At 34.6% G+C, this 17,624-nt stretch overlaps 1 protein-coding gene across 15 annotated transcripts in view; it reads right to left on the bottom strand.

Moving 5' to 3' along the window:
- The window catches only part of CNOT2 (CCR4-NOT transcription complex subunit 2), a 109,463-nt gene that overhangs the window by 56,906 nt on the left and 34,933 nt on the right, over window positions 1-17,624 (bottom strand). For 12 of the 15 annotated variants that reach the window (XM_074007407.1, XM_015431197.3, XM_074007411.1 and 9 more), the window contains exon 2: window positions 14,547-14,689. The exons of 2 other annotated variants lie outside the window; for them this stretch is intronic. Coding sequence is in view for 4 of the 13 variants with exons in the window: in XM_015431197.3 (XP_015286683.1) it covers window positions 14,547-14,594 (48 nt within the window). In the remaining 9 variants the exon portion in view is untranslated. Of the gene's footprint in view, window positions 1-14,546; window positions 14,691-17,624 lie in introns of those variants that run through there. One more of the 15 variants, XM_074007415.1, reaches the window with a different exon arrangement.

Below are 17,624 nucleotides of genomic sequence, written 5' to 3'. Positions count from 1 at the left end.
AAAGTGAGTTACTAGAGAAAAATAGACTCTACAACGAATAAAAATAGAAGCTTATTTAAGACATCTATTCAATAGCATAAATATTACTGAAGGTGATGAATTATTTTAAAACCTTTACATTTTAAAAATATAAAGAGGTATCAGAATCCTAATTTATGTTATAGGAAGTAATTAAAAATGAAAAGTATTCCTTTAGCAAGGGAAGACATGATCTTTAAAATGTTTCTAAACATCTCGCCATGTACACTAATTCAATAACCATTGAGTGAGCATCTACTACACCCAGTGCTAGATGTTAGGTATTACATTTTATACTCATATACTTTATCCCCTTCATGCTCAGAATAAAAGAACGTCAGAAATCAAAGGGAACAGAGGTGAAACACATTTACAATAGACTCCTGCACCAATACCAAGGCCTCCAAGGCCTTCACACGACCTTACTCTGTTATCTCTAGTCTCCTCTGTTAGCATTCTCCCCGTCTCTTCATGTGCTCCTGCCATACTGGCCTCCTTGCTATTCCTCAAACACATCAGACATACTCCTGTCTCTAAGCCCTTGTATTTGTTATCCTCCAGGAATGCTCTTTTTCTAGAAATCCAGATGGCTTCCTATTCACCTACTTCAGCTATGAAGTCATCTCAGTAAGGGATTCCTTGTCTATTTAAAATTACAATACTTTGTCCCCCAACTCCTTACATTTAGTTTTACATTTCCTTAGTCTTCTCCAATCCGAGACTTATTCCAGTCTTTCCTCTCATCTTTCCCAATATTGATGTTATATCACACACACTGCAGAATGTCCTACAATTTGGGTTTGTCAGATATTTTCTCATAATTAGATTGAAGCTGTGCATTCTGAAAGCCACATCACCACAGAGGTGATGTAGTCTTCTCAAGTGTATCATATGTGATGCATGTATTCCAATATATGAGTGCATATGATGTTAATATGTCTTATTACAGGTGAAGTTAACCTTGATCATGGTTAACGTGGTATATCTGGAAGTTTTCTCCACTGTAAACTACTAGTTTTCTCTTTTTAAATAAGAAATGTTTTGGAGAAGTACTGTGAGAAGATGCAAATACCTGTCTGTCCTTACATTTCTGTCCACTCATTATAGCACTCATCCATGAATATTGCTTGCAGTAACTATTCCGTGGTTTGTTTGTTTGTTTGTTTGTTTGAGACAGAGTCTTGCTTGTCGCCCAGGCTGGAGTGCAGTGGCACGATCTCGGCTCACTGCAAACTCTGCCTCCCGGGTTCACACCATTCTCCTGCCTCAACCTCCTGAGTAGCTGGGACTACAGGTGCCCGCCACCACGCCCAGCTAATTTTTTGTATTTTTAGTAGAGATGGGGTTTCACCATGTTAGCCAGGCTAGTCTCAATCTCCTGACATTGTGATCTGCCCGCCTCAGCCTCCCAAAGTGCTGGAATTACAGGCATGAGCCACCGTGCCAGGCCTACCGTGGTGTTCTAATGGTAATTTTCTACTTTCCTTCTCTATTTAACAGAAATGCTTTAACAAAGCAAACCAAATCTTTTAAAGATTTCACTGTTAACTATGCCCACAGTGTCAAAGACTTTACATAAATGGACCCAAGTGATTCAGGTAGAAGGTGAAGACTAGTGGCTCAAACTAAAGGCTCTTCACTCCACCAAGCACATTTGTTTTAGCTTTATCACAGTGCCTTTAGAAAAGTGCCTTGGTAGAAAAGAATAGGTGTAAAATTTCATGTGCTCTTAGCATTTTTGGCCCTAATAAGGGTGTTTCCTTTTTCCTTGAAAACACCTTCAAAAATTGAAGATGTTTTCTTCAAATTTTCAAAAATCCTTGAAAACATCTTCAAAAATCATATAAAAATTAGCACATTTGTTATACTGTCTTTAATTTACTGATCCAGATAAAATAATACAGAGATAATATACTATTTTATGCTATACAACACAGATTTTTTAAAGAAACGCTAATTAGTAAAATTTTTACCTCACAGCTGAGAAAATGAATGACCACTGTACCTATGAGCCTCCTGGATTCTTAAGGGAATCAGGAAATTCAGGGCAAACAGTTCAACTTTTAAGTTAAATTGACTCAGGACTGTGACAATTCTACGTAAGAACTGGAATTCATTTACTGACCTGTACTGTTGTATATTTCTTTCTAAATGACCTTAAGTGCTGAGAAATGGTCCGAAATTTGTGTATATTGCACACTATATAGTATTTTATACAACAGAAAGTTTCCAAGCCTTGTCTGAATATTGACACAAAAGCTTATTCTCTTTATCAGGAATGGTTTTCATTCATCTTCTCCACCAAAATACAGTTTTTAAAAATGAAATAGGGGTGCCGTGGCTCACACCTGTAATCCCAGCATCTTGAGAGGCTAAGGTGGGAGGATCACTTGACACCAGGAATTTAAGACAAGTCTGACATAGTGAGACCTTGTCTCTATAAAAAATTTAAGATATAGTGAGACCTTGTCTCTATAAAAAAATTTTTAATAAGAAAAAATACTTCGAAAAAATGAAACATTAAGATTTTCACTTCCAACCAAGAAAGAGTAGTGGTAGTACTAGTTGTAGCAGTAGCCCACCTAAAACAACTTGGAAATGGACAAAATATATTAAACAATGGATTTTAGACACAGGATATTAGGCCGTGCAGGACAACAATCCCTGAGACAAGAGAAAGAATCAATGAAGGCTCAACAACTACCCTTGCTTATAAGACCGGAAGAGTTTTCAGTCTGCAGTAAGGGAGAAGGATTCCAGATTGGTGGAGCCCAGCAATCTTTGTGAACTGAGGAAGTGGAGAAGAGAGTCTGGGTAATTAAAGGCAGCCAGAATGAACAGGCTGGGACACTAGACGAGAGAGAGTGGCACAGAGAAAGAGTTCTGAAAATATGCAGAGGGTCCCTCTGAGTCTTCAGCTAAGTACTGATTAGCACATGCATGTAAGGAAACTACCAGAAACTAAAAAAAAAAAAAAAAAAGCCACCTGAAAGAAACAGAAAACAATCCCCACGGCCCAGACAGGGCTGGAAATCATTTATTTTCCTACCAGCCAGAGTAGAAAAACATAATTTACATAATTCAGAAAAGAATTGTTTAAGTACTTGAAAGAAAATTAACCCTAAAGACTACTCTGGTTCTGTTAAACAAGACCTAAAAAAAAAAAAAAAAAGAAAAGAAAAGGATGTCTCAAAGATCAAATGGTTTCTATTATTAGTAACTGCAACCACAAGAAATCTAAGGAATATTAACACAAATACAAACATTATATAGCAGCCAACAAGATAAAGTTTCCAAAGACTGGCATCTAAGCAAAAATCACCAGCCATACAAAGAAGCAGTAAAAGAGAACAGGCAATGAGGAGGGAAAAAAAACCCAACACTCAATAGAAACAGACATAGTTTCTACCAGGAAACATGAGTAACAGAATTAGTACACAATGATATTCAAAGAGTTATAATTACATTTTGTATGTAAAAGAAGGCAGAATAATTGGCATGCCGAAGAAAAGATTAGCAAACTTAAAAACATAGTAATATTTTATCCTAACTAAAACATGGTGAGAAAAAAAGAAAAAAAAAATGAACAAAGTATCAGTAAGCTATGGGACAACTCCAGGCAAGTTGATATATGTGTAATTGGAGTCCTCAAAGGACATTGAAGACGGATAATATATTCAAATAAATAATGGATGAAAAAAATTCCTAAATTTGTATAAACATACAAATTCAAGATGCTCAACAAATCCCATGCATAAGACTCATGAAAAAATTATACCGACATAGACCTTAACAAAGCTGTGTAAAATAAGTGACAAATTTAAAAATCTTAGTATTAGCCAGAGGGAAAAAGGTATATTATATACAAAAGACTAAAGATAAGAATGACAGCAGACTTTTCATGGAAATAAGATAGTGAAGCACCATTTAAAAAATTCTAAAAGCAAAAAACCTGTCAATTTTGAACTTCAGACTCAGTGAAAGTATATTTACAAATAAAGGTGAAATAAAGACTTTTCAAACAAAACCTAAAAGAATTCATTACCACTAGAAATGCCTTAGGAAAAAAATTTTTAATCCTTTAGGCAGAAGAAAAATATTATGAAGAAGGGAAGAAAAAAAGAAGAGAAGTGAGCAAGAAAATAAAGAAAGCAGGGCAAGGGAGGGAATTAAACAAAAGAAGGGAAAGGAGAGAAGAAAGGGATAAGAAGTAAAAAGAGAAAGGAAAAGATGGGAAGAAAATGAGTCAACAAACCTATTCAATTATGAATGATAATAAAAAGCAGAAATAACATTACCACCACCCCTAAAATTACCATGAACCACGAGAAAATATAACAGAAGTCTAAGCAGAAAATGTTTCCCTTAGAAAGTGAGATTTCAGCTGAGATCTAAAGAATAATTAAAATAGATGTTTTTTGGTAGTACTACTAAGAACCCAGAACGCTCCACTAAATAACAACTAAAATTGCTCCATAAAATATTAACTTTATCCAATCAACAATACTTACTACATGCCAGACACTATTCTCAGGCGAGGATATAGTAATGAACAAAATAAACACTAACAGAGGTTACATTTTTAAGTGTACAGCTGAACCTGGAAGGGAGGAAGGGAAATTCAGCACCCTGAAACAAGAGTAAAAGCTAGAATTCCAGAGAAGCCACAAGCTTATATCCCCCTAAAGGAGAAGCTATTTAAAAAATCTTTTTATAAATCAGGTACCTTAAAATGTTACACCATGGCTGGGAGCAGTGGCCCATGCCTGTAATCCCAGCACTGTAATCCCAGGCCGAGGTGGATGGATCACCTGAGGTCAGGAGTTCGAGACTAGCCTGGCCAATGTGGTGAAACCCCATCTATACTAAAAATACAAAAAAACTTAGCCGGATGTGGTGGCAGGCGCCTGTAATCCCAGCTACTCGGGAGGCTGAGGCAGGAGAATCACTTGAACCAGGGAGGCAGAGGTTGCAGTGAGCCAAGATTGCACCATTGCACTCCAGCCTGGGCGACGAGTGAAACTCTACCTCAAAAAAAAAAAAAAAAAAGAGCTACACCGTAATTGTAATAACCCCTTAGTAAAGAATACAGCAAAAATCTTTGTTCCTGGTATTTATGGCAAGCAAAAAGTGGTGACGGAATGCTCTGAAAATTTATAGCCACAAGCAAGCATGAATTCACATTACCTATGTGGACTGCAAACTCAAGCTAATATTTTATTTGGAATTGGTTCTGCATTGGTAGTGCCTTAGGGGCTTAGCAAAAACAAGTGAAAATCCCCTTGGGAGAAATGTCCCCTTCTACCTAGTCCTCAAAGAATTCCCAGAGTTCTAAGAAACATGAAATGATAGCTTAATACACACACAAGGAAACAAAGCACAATGAGAACCAGCAGAAACAAAAACATTAGCACAATCTGTGACAACTTCCAATTGTTGGATTTATCACACGCTAAACACAAAAATGTATAAAATAATTAAAGAAATAAGATATATTGGAATCCAGATCTAAACAAAGGGATAAATTATTATATGGATACGTAAGATATACATAATAAGATTAACAAAGTTGATCTAATGGAGAGAAGCAAAGCAATACACCTGCCAATTTGGTTAATATACATTTTGTTCAAACACGTAAACAAATAATTGTATCATACAGACCACGTTCTTGAACCAAAATGAAATTACATGAGAAACCAGCAACAAAAAGATAACTAGATGAACCTGGTAAGTTAATTACCCGGAAAATTAAAAACATAAGATTAAAGAACAGTATAACAAACTCTAAGAAGTGAAAGGAAAACATTAAAGAACACTGATGAATAAAAAACAAAACTAAATTTTAGAAATAAAAAAGGCTAAAATTTGACTCCTAGTAAAACTGACAAATCACTAGCAAGTCTGACCAAATAAGGGGAAAAGGCACATAGTAAACAACCTTAAGAAGAAAAAAGATGCTACAGAGGAAAAAATATATAAGGTAGCATCATGAACAATTTCTTTACCCTGACAAAGTATATCTATTAAAAAAATCCTGTATCAAACATTATTTAATGATGACAACTTCAAAACCGGTGACAATTTCAAAACTGTCATTTCCTAATGATGTGTTTAATTACATGAACCCCCCCAAAGCCTACACATAAATTATAAAAATTAAAATGTTTAGCCACATTGATACAAAAATCAATTTTAAAAATCAACTATATTTCAATAACACCTATAACTAAAAATATTTTTTAAATTTACAACCAAGAAAAGCAACAAAAGTAGTCATAAATCAGACTAAAGATTTCTAAGTCCCTTATGAAAAAAATATAAAACTTTGAGAGAAAATACGAAAGAACTCAATATATAAATTCCGGGTTAGGAAGAATATCATATACTTATCGATTCTTCCGCAAAGAAAACTAAAGTCAATGCAATTCCACTTACAAACTCAATACTTCTTTTTGTTGTTGGAGGGGAGCATTTTCATGAATATTTTAAATTTGTCATAGAGTAAAAGACCAAGTCAAGACTCTTATGAAGAAAAGGGTAGACAGACAGACACGAAGATTTAACACAAAGCTTTAGTATTTAAGAAAACATGATATTGGTACAGGCACAGACAAACACATCAAGGTAACAGAAACATAAGAAATACATGCATATAAAGAGAAACTTGATTTACAACAGAGCTAGCACTGCTGAATAGTTAAGGAGGGTAGAACAAATTGGTACACAATGCTAATATGATAATTTAGGTGCAGAGGAAAGGAAACTGTACTCCTATCACCATGTACAAAAATCAATTTCAGGTAGACTAAATATGGAAGACAAAACAAAAAATCTTTTTTAAAAGACTATGAAGAAGAGTATCTCAATATATCAAACACAACCTCAACAGATGGAAAAAATTTTAATTCTGAAATTATCAAATGTCAGATGAATATGAGTACTGAGGAGGTTCAAAATTGGTATAAACACTCCCAAACATATTTCTAGAAGACCTCTTAGGAATTGAATCTTCCTGAATTTTTAGAATACTGCTTTGTTCAGATAAACTTCTCTAACTTCATAAAGTTCTCTCCTCTGTTATTTTCACATAGTGTTTGAAAACACGATCGCTTATTTACTGAGATTTCCTGGTTCTGTTCCCCTCTCCCATTTTTGTCTGGACCTTCTCTTTCCAATGTCTCTGTTGTCCCCTTCCTGCACAATTTTAATTCCTCTCCTCAGTGGAATCCTAGAAGGACACACTGGTGGGTCATTCTCAGGAGGTCACAGAGCTATGCTGCTCCAATCACTAGCCTTACCATGGGTCCCTCACACTCACCTTATGAAGCTGACAAAATCTCTCCCAATTTCAAACTGGCTAATCGTACTTACCAGTGAATACTTGTTGACTACTTTGGGTGCTTCCATTCTCAGGTCCATCAGACATCCCAATGTCTCTCTTTTTTATACATAAAAACTGGTAACTGTAGGTCTTTTTCTTAGTTCTCACCTGCTTGTATTGGGGTTCATGGGGACACTTAGTCAACAAGTTTTGTTATAAATGTTTTCATGAGTTTTAGTTTTGCTGTCTAGTTGGTTCTATTTTTATGTGGAAATTCAGAAAGATTAAAAAAAAAAACTAAACCTGCCACCATCAATGCTATCATCCTAGACTCCACACAAGACCTAAGAATTACCTCTTAAAAGATAACTTTGCTTGCTTCTGTATTTTCTCTGATTCACAGAAATATCTGCATTAATGCCTTAACTTTTGATTTAACGAGTACACATTTCATATTTACGATTAAGGCAAACCACTTAAATGTATTTTTTTGAAAGAGAACATTTCATATTTCATATACAAAGTCTAAGGCATACATTGCCAAAAGGAACACCAGAGTGAACACACAGGGGTGCTACTAGATATTTTATATCTTCTTAGGAAATACAGCAATATCTATCAGATAATCATGTGAATATAAGTGATTTGGACCTAATTACTTACTTAGCAGAGTTTCTTTTGGCCCAAGGGCACTATGAAAAAATTACCAATTCACTAAGGGTGCCATAAACCAGGTGTCTTAGTGAAACTTACGTTTTGGAAAACAAATGTCACCTTATTTGATGATTTCAGATGATAATAAAAAAAGTATCAGAATATATAATAAATTCAAAGAAAGGTTAACATTTAGCATCACACAGCAATGAGCCAACCAATGAGGAACTTGGGAATTCATTTAACTTGATTTGACATTACTGGTTGGCCTGAGAAAGAGGTCAAAGAGAAGCCATGAACACCAGGAAAAAAAAAAAGGTCAAATTAAAAAATTTAGATTAGGCCAGTACAGTGGCTCATGCCTATAATCCCAAAACTTTGGGGAGGCCAAGACAGGCAGATCACCTGAGGTCAGGAGTTCGAGACTAGTGTGGCCCACATAGTGAAATCCTGTATCTACTGAAAATACAAAAATTAGTCGGATATGGTGGTGCGTGTAGGTAGTTCTAACTACTTGGGAGGTTGAGGCATGAAAATTGCTTGAACTCAGGTGGCAGAGGCTGCAGTGAGTGAAGATGGTGCCACTGCACTCCAGCCTGGGTGAGAGAGACCCTGTCTCAAAAAAAAAAAAAAAAAAAAAAAGGTGGGTGCAGTGGCTCACACCTGTAATCCCAGCAATTTGGGAGGCTGAGGCAGATGGATCCCCTGAGGTCAGGAGTTCAAGACCAGCCTGACCAACATGGAGAAACCCTGTCTCTACTAAAAAAAAAAAAATGCAAAATTAGCTGGGCGTGGTGGCACATGCCTGTAATCCCAGCTACTCAGGAGGCTGAGGCAGGAGAATCACCTGAACCTGGGAGGCGGAGGTTGCGGTGAGCACTGAAGCGATCACATCATTGCACTCCAGCCTGAGCAACAAGAGAGAAACTCCATTTCAAAAAAAAAAATTTTTACATCACGGAGTCAAAGTGACTTCTGTTGCTAATCATGTGATCATGACATGAACAGAGCTTTCACAATCAAAAATTTAATTATAAGAGCAACTTCATCTTAAGCAGCTGTACAAATGCAAGTAAAGGGCACATAAAAAGTCATCTATGTGAGTTTTTTCTATCCCTTTCTCTGGCTAGTGATAACATATCACAGCCATCTGGTTGCAAGACTTTCAAGAGCAAAGAAGAGAAAACTGAACCAATTCACTGGATTCAGGCTTTTTTCCTTTTTTAAAACTTTCTGTCATTAGGTTGCTCTTATTCATCTTCACCCAACACCAAGCCACAGTAATAACTAAAAACTCAATTTTTCTTCTCTGGGTACCAGATCTGACAAATTTTCAATTAAGTATTAATTTAATAAAATTCTATCCATCTATCGATCCATCAATCGACTGATCGATCGACCAACTGACTGAGAAGGTTTTGCTCTGTCACACAGGCTGGAGTGCAGTGGTGTGATGATAGCCTACTGCAGCCTCAAACTCTGGGGCTCAAGCTATTCTCCCACATCACCCTCTACAGTAGCTAGGACTACAGGTGCACAGCACTACACTCAGCTATGATTTTATTTCATTAAGTGTTCTTTATATTCATTATATATCTCTAATATACTATATATCATAGATTCTAAGATGCTTTGGTGCTGGTACTGTTTGTCACAACCATGACTTGAAGTCACCATAAGGTGTAAGATGCATCCTGAACTTCAGGGAGAAAAAAATGTTCAATAATGTGCCACTCACAATAAAAGAAAGGAAATACATTTAATTGTTTATTTACAATTACATTTTTATTGCAGTATAAAAGAAAAATGATCTGAATACAGCACATACTAAATGGAAATATACTTAGTGATTCATTTGTTTCTGTTTATATTAAGTAGCTTGTATTTTAAATACTCTGTATTATGGAGAAATCCTTGGTGAATTGTCAAGTAGGTGTTGAGTACTTTAGCTATATCTAAGAAATTGTTTAGGGTCTTGAGTGGGTTGAAAATTCATTATGATTTTTCCTACTCAAAATAATAAAATATGGGGCACCACTTTCCAAAAAATTGCCACACAATACATAAAAAGATGTACCTCAATATACTGAAACACATATATGTAATAAAGTTATAAAAATATAAAGAATGAAACACAAAATTAAAACTGCTGATTACTTCTGGGGAAGAGGGCAGAGGAAAGAATGGGAAACGGAAACAGCTCCATTAAGTACAATGCAGGAAAATACACATTTGTTAAAGACAAAGACGATGAATCACAGCTACACTATATAGTCACTAGTAAAGATCTGAAAAGGTACACAACAAACTCTTAAGAGTAAAGTTGTCAAGGCAAGCTTTCTCATTGTTACTTTATATTCCGTATTTTTCTTCAACGTTTTGGTAATGGGCATCTGTGATTTTTAAAGTTAATAAAAAGGAAGTAAGGTATTTAATGTTGGGGAAGAAAACGGCAATACAATCATTGTTACAGTTCTCTGACATACTATAGTCCACAAAAATACAGTGTTTTAGGTTATGAATCATTCTTCAGAAACCTATGGACTAGGATGCATTAGACCCAGTTTGTAGATAATGCACTGAATGAGCTAGCATATGATGTGACCAATGACCTCATATTGAAAAGTTCCACTCAAAGTAACATCTAAATATCTTGAAAATACCTCTATTTTTCCATACCACTTACAATGGTATACTTTCCATTTCTTCCTTTCCCTTCTTTCACTGTTTTGTTTAATTTTATTGGAACAATATGCACTGAACACCTAGCTACATACCAGGCACCAAGCTAGGTATTGGCAGTACCAAAATAAATAGATACGGTCCCAGTTTTCAAGAAGCTTAATAGATACAGCAGTATTATCGAATTCGATTTTCTGCAATGATGGAAATGTTCTGTACCTGCACTGTTCAATACAGTAGCCATTAGCAGCATGTAGCCACTGAGCATTTGAAATGTGGTTAATGTGACCAATGAACTTTCAAGTTTATTTAATTTAAATGAGTTTAAATTTAAATAGCTACTTGTGACTAGTGCCTATGGCACTGGACTGCACAAGTCTACAGGAAGACAAGGACAAATAACCACAACTACAATGTATTATGGTAAACTCTAAACTAGAAGTATGTTAAAGGCTATGAAAGAAAGGGAAAGGAACACTGAGTCTACCATAGGGTGACGTCTGGAAAAACTGACACTTAATTCTTGAATCATGTGAACAAAGGTGAGGCATTACATGAAAATAACCAATATAAGTAAACCCTTGTGGATTTAAAACTGCATGGCAGGGAGATTAAAAGTAGTGTTGTATCACTAAATGGGAAAATCTACTACAAAGAGTAACAGGACAGATACTGGAAAGGTAAATGTATGTTAAGAAGGCCAGAATGTGGGAAGTCTAAATGTAATGTTTAGAAGCTTGAATACGCTACCTAACAAAGGGAAAGCAGGGTCAGGCAGGGTGGCTCACACCTGTAATCCCAGCACTTCCAGAGGCCGAGGCGGACAGATTACGAGGTCAGGAGTTCGAAGCCAGCTTGACCAACATGGTGAAACTCCATCTCTACTAAAAATACAAAAATTAGCTGGGCGTGGTGGCGCGCACCTGTAATCCAGCTACTCAGGAGGCTGAGGCAGGAGAATAGCTTGAACCCAAGAGGCGGAGATTGCAGTGAGTGCACCACTGCACTCCAGCCTGGGCGACAGAGTGAGAGTCCGTCTCATAACAACAACAACCCCCCCCCAAAAAAAAAACAAAAAAGGGAAAGCCATTGATTAGTTACATTGGTAATTAAGATGGTTTATATTTGTGCATGCGCATGCTCATAGTTAGGGTAAGTTAGTCTAAATTAGAGGAAGATAAGAAAATGCTTACAAAAACTGAAGGTGCATTTCCTTGGAAAAACCTTGACAATCCAAAAATGAACCGTGAGCCATATAAATAAATTGTTTTATCTGAACTAATATGCAAGTCTATCTCTGCAAATAAACTTCAACTACTGTATTCAAACTCTGAATACCTAACTGGGCTTAAATTTATAGTAAGAAAGGAAACACACAAAGTAGATACCACCATAAAAATCAATACTTCAAACCATGCCCATTTAAAAGTCACTGTCTTTAGCACATAGCCGAGGGAATGTACCTTCCTAAACTAAATTCCTAAGGCTTTAATCAGGTCCGTAAGGAAATGAGACCTGGAGAAATGTTACAAAAATTCTTGTTAAACTCTGGAGTATTAGCCTATTATCAGAATGTTCGAATAAATACAAAGTATCTCTCAAAAGCAAAAGCCCTCAAAGATAAATGAAAATGGTTATAAACATAGACACAACAAAATTCTACTTTATCCTTGGAAAATAAATAAATTTCCTCCAAAATAGAATTTTTAAAAATCCAAAATCATTTTTATCAATTCGGAAGATTTAAGTTCTCTCTTCTAGCTATTTTGAAATATACAATACCTTGTTAATTATAGTCACCCTACTCTGCTACGGAACACTAGAATTTATCCCTCTATGTCCCTTTTCTCTTTTGTTTTTACTTAGTGATGCTAAATGCATATTGAAGTATCCTTGGAAACAGCTGTTTAAAGCTGGATTGTAAAATTATTTTATTTTTGAACCCTACTCTGAAAAGCACATGTATAGAAACAGAATTTCCTGTTAGGTATTATGATGAATATATTAAGAATATAAAAATTCTTAGACTACCAGTACAAATACAAATGTTACTTTAGTGATGAACATTCCTTTGAATTTCCCATACATTCTTATATACACATTCTATACATGTGACAAAATACCACACGTACCTCATAAATATGTACAACTATGTATCAATAAACGAAGAGAGAAAAGGGACGACATTTTGAGGCAGCAAAATCATAACCAAAAATGCGTTTTCCAGGTATGCTAAAAAACCTGGATTATTTGTAAATAATGTGACTGGAACAATGGAGTATTTTTAGTGTAGAATGAGCAAGAATAAGCAGATGTCTTCATGTATACAACCTAATTCTGTTTTCTTTCTTAACTATAAATTTTGGAATTCTATATTAATATGGTTCCATGAGACAAATTAACTACAGTGTGTAATTACATAAAAATTCTACATTCACACTTTACAAACTGGATTATGAGCACTGAAAAGCTACATAATTCAGAATCACAAAATTCTTAAAATAATTTGGCAGAACCTACCAAAAGATGCAGAAGTCCAAGAAGTGTGACCAATTAAAATCTTATAAGTCAAGGTAATTGGAAGCGGTTGGGAAGCAGGAGCTACACCTGAGTACAAATAATTAGCAAAGGCTATGTTGGTCAAGTCTATGAGGACAACTCAGAAGAAAGCTTACAGAGAAAACTGATTCAGCATAGCCTCAGTTTTCTCTGGCTTATTAAAATCATAAAGATCTGGCAAGAAACTTTAGACACCAAGTTAGAAAAAAATTCTAGAAAGGTTAAAGATGACATTATTTTTAATTAGGAACAGTGCCTAAACCAGAACCCAGATCTTCTAGTCAAAGGCTCTTTGTTATACGATACACCAAAAAGACTAATTTACAATTTGCTCCACTGCTCACTTTTCCAATTTGAGGGAAGGAAAGATTAGCTGGGCTAAAATAAATGGTTAGCAGATAAACGGTTAACCAAAGCTGCTGCTATCATACTAGTTGCCTTCACAACCTAGAGAGAATGAACTGATGAGTGAAAGGAAGTGTGGGAGGTCGAGAGGTTGGACACATATCTGTGCAGGAAGTCTAAAAGTTTATTTGTACTCAAGCTTTAAAGTATTCTGTATTCCGGATAACTAAATAAATGTGGTAACAGATCACTATCAAATGAATAAAGGATATTTCCTTTAAAAAACTAAATTCAAATATGTTGATTTTCTTTAAATCACTGTCTAATAGCACAATCTTTAAAATTCACCTTCTTTTCAAAGTTCAGAAATAGCAATGTTACATTTCCACTATTCTTTCAGCCTTCCTACACACTGAATAAGGAATGGATATGATTAACCACTTTATTAAATGAGAAAACAAGAATCTAGCATTTTAAGGACAGCAAACTAATAACAAATTCAATAGAATTTGGGTCTCTGAGCACCCTGGGTTTCTCATTTCTATTTCCTCTATACTCACTTTTGTCTACATTTCTGGGACATATACTTTGTTATCCAAAATATAGCACAAGACTTAGGGTTTAGTCTTCCAGGAATAATAAGAAATCAACACTTTCGTTTTTACTAGCTTTGAATCCAGTTATGAAGTCATAACTTGTATATCATATAATCTAAGTTTTGACAAACATCTCAGAAAACCTGATTTGACACACTAAAAGAATATACATTATGAATATGCTTTATTTTGAAAAGTGTTCCCAACTGTTTCAACTATCAAATCCAGTACTTAATTTAAAATTATAAACCCAAATTTTCAAATTAAGGTGTATCGAATTTGCTGGTTCCAATTACATATAACACATTTAAACAGTTTCAAAATAGCTACAAGACCGATAGAGAAAAAAGAAAAAAGACTGGTCTTACCTGGTAGTTTCTTTTCTCAGATAATGTATGTCCATCAGTCCTCACCATAGAGTCGTGTCCTTTCCTCACAGTACCGGAGGCAATCAAATAGAACTGTCACTCAAGGGTCGTGTCACAGGAAGGACCGCCCACCACTTCTCCCTCTAGAGTGGAATTATCCAAAAGCCGTCAAAATTACTAACACATAAATATATCAACAGCAGCAAAAATATTCAATATGATACACAGAAAACAAAAAAAAGTCATTGTTCTATACTCCAACCAGTCTTCCTCATAATCATTTTCGTGGGCTAGACTAGCATACTTTATTTGCAACAGAAATTATTAAATATGAAACATTCTTCCTACCCACTTCTACTTTCTTCAATTAAGACTGTCTGCCAGACATCATACACAAGGGAGAAATTTACAGTGAATAAAAAATGAAATGGACAAAAAAGTTTACCCCTCCCACAAGTGATATTTTTTTCTTTTACATTTATCTTCTCCAGTTATCTCAAAAACATACAATTCATATTCAATCATTTAATGACAAATCCTTCCCCTCCAAATGATTATATATATGGTGATAGATAGAAAATATAAGTTACTCACACAGCTACTGATTCATTCTGTGTAGGTTTATTCCCATACAACAAAATGGGAATGCAACATATATTCAAGAGATACAAACCTAACTCAATATTCTATTAAGCTTTACTCCAAAAAGAAGAGCAAAAAATGTCAACTTCCATTGATGCTTTTGTCTTTCAGTCATCCAATTTCACGCATACTCCAATAGGGAATTCACTTTTTTTACATTGGGCGAAAAAATGATGGGGCTAATTTCTTAAACTGCAGAGATATAAATAAGTTCAAAATGACTTGCACTCGAGGTACCACCTCCCACAAAAAAAAAAAAAAAAAAAAATCACTGAAGCTGAGGTGACAGCCACAAGAAATGCTATCTTTAAAATGAATATTGAAAATGAGAGTTCAAATATTCAAAGGTGGGTATACAAACAATTTGTAAATATGCATTTTCAAGACAGACATCTCTTAGCTAAGTTTGGTTAAACATTCTCCCTAAGGAAGTAGTATGTATACCTACTGAACTAATAATCTTGCTAGCCACTAAAGATTATATTCAAATTCAGAACAATTATTTAATATCAACAAACGTATTTTGTGAAGAGGTAATATATAATCTATAATTTATAAGGAGAGTGAATCAGTATTAAAACCAACAAACACGCATGTACATATATATATGGAGTACCTCTAAAAAGCAATCTATACGGGCAGAACATTTTTTTTTAAAAAAACAAATCATTAAAAATGAATATTACTAAATTTAAGTTTTAAAAAGAACCCAGGTGACAAAAACCTATCTTCTGGCTCCTCTTTTATGTTTGATCACAAAGGTAGTGGGAGGTGTATTTTTACTTAAGTCTGACTATCTTACAGTGTACGTTTAGCTGAAATACTTCAAGATGTCAGGCTGTATGACAAAACTGTAATTGCTGATTACCAAATTTATAAGTACCTTTGGAATTAAATATGTCTCTTTCAAAAACAACAAAGGAGTAAAGTTTTAAAAGCATATTTACTACTATAAATGTAATCTTTATCATTTAGCAAGCAATGAGGTTTTCATAAGGAAAAGTTACCAAGTGAATTGGATATTCAGGAATTGTTAAATGATGCACATTTGGCTCCAACTCAAATTTTCACGATTGTCACAAAAAGAGAGCAAGATTATTTTATTATGCATCTTCCAAATATTAACTGTTTTAATATTAGTGTTTTATAATATTAAATTGTAAAGTAGTACTTGCTTTACCATTAATATATACATGGTGACTCTGAATTCAGCGGATAATAAAGCAAAATTTCAGTCAGTACTTACAGAATAAAATGTTTTCCTTCTTATATAATATTTAAGGTCTATGAATTACCTTCAATTATATTAATGTCAGCAAAAGAATGTTGGAAATCTACAATCAGGTAAGGTAATTTTCAATACACTAATGCTGTATACATCTTTAACATAACCTAATTATATACCAAAGATAAGGACTGAATTTTATATGCCAATACCATAACAATACATATTAATATTTAATCTGTAAGAATTTATCAGATAAAAGTTCACTTTGAAGAATTATGGATTTTCATATAAAGGGAAAATCTGTTTATTATTTGCTTTGTTTCCTCTTCTGGGGATAATTGGAAATATTTCATGGCCTGGAGTTTCAATCCATAGCCACCATACTCTAATCAATGTGGGAGCTAATATTCTATACTGAAATAAGAATCATTATCTCCTTTTAATACAGAGAAAAATGACTGAAGACACTGTATTTTCTTCCAAATAAACATGAAAAGTTAACATCTATCACCACTATCTTCATCGTAGTATATTAAATAAAAATATTCAGCAATAAATTATGTTGATAACCTTCATATTGGAAATGAAAGGATGTACAATAAGTCAAAGAGACAGACTGTGAAAAGGAACAAACATGAGAGAGAGCATGCACCCTAGGTGCCAAAATTTATTAAGGTTTATACACTGTTCTCCCACTAAGTCCTATAAATATTCAAGAATTCAAAAAAGACAAATATTTGCAAAACTACAATGAAATTTTCTATAAGGCAAGGGTGTATTTCATGATGAAAAAAAGAGGCTATGTTTACCCTTCTACCTTAAATAAACAGAAAACTAGACAAAATATATGAAACAATGGTTTCCAGACATCACACAACAATCTTCTCAGCACAGAGATCATCAAGAAAAAGGAACAAATATAGTGCACCCAGCTCACTGCCTGTAGTTTTGAGGCTGAAGCACAAGGAGGGGAAACTGGAACTAATTCTTTTTAATATATTTGATGAGCACTATAAACTCACAGATCCAAATTCACCACCTCTAAAGAGAATAACAACAACAAAACCACATGATCATAACATCTCAGAGTAAAACTGCTACAAAACAGCAATAAACAAGAATCTTAAAGCAGGGGAAAAAATACATAGAGTAACAAAGGTAGGAATGACATCAGACTTCTCATCAGAAACAATGCAAATCAGAGGACA

This window comes from Macaca fascicularis, chromosome 11, assembly GCF_037993035.2.
Source record: "Macaca fascicularis isolate 582-1 chromosome 11, T2T-MFA8v1.1".
NCBI classification, from domain to species: Eukaryota; Metazoa; Chordata; class Mammalia; order Primates; family Cercopithecidae; genus Macaca; species Macaca fascicularis.
Note: the sequence above shows the minus strand (reverse complement) of the source record. Positions and strands in the feature narration are given on the sequence as shown.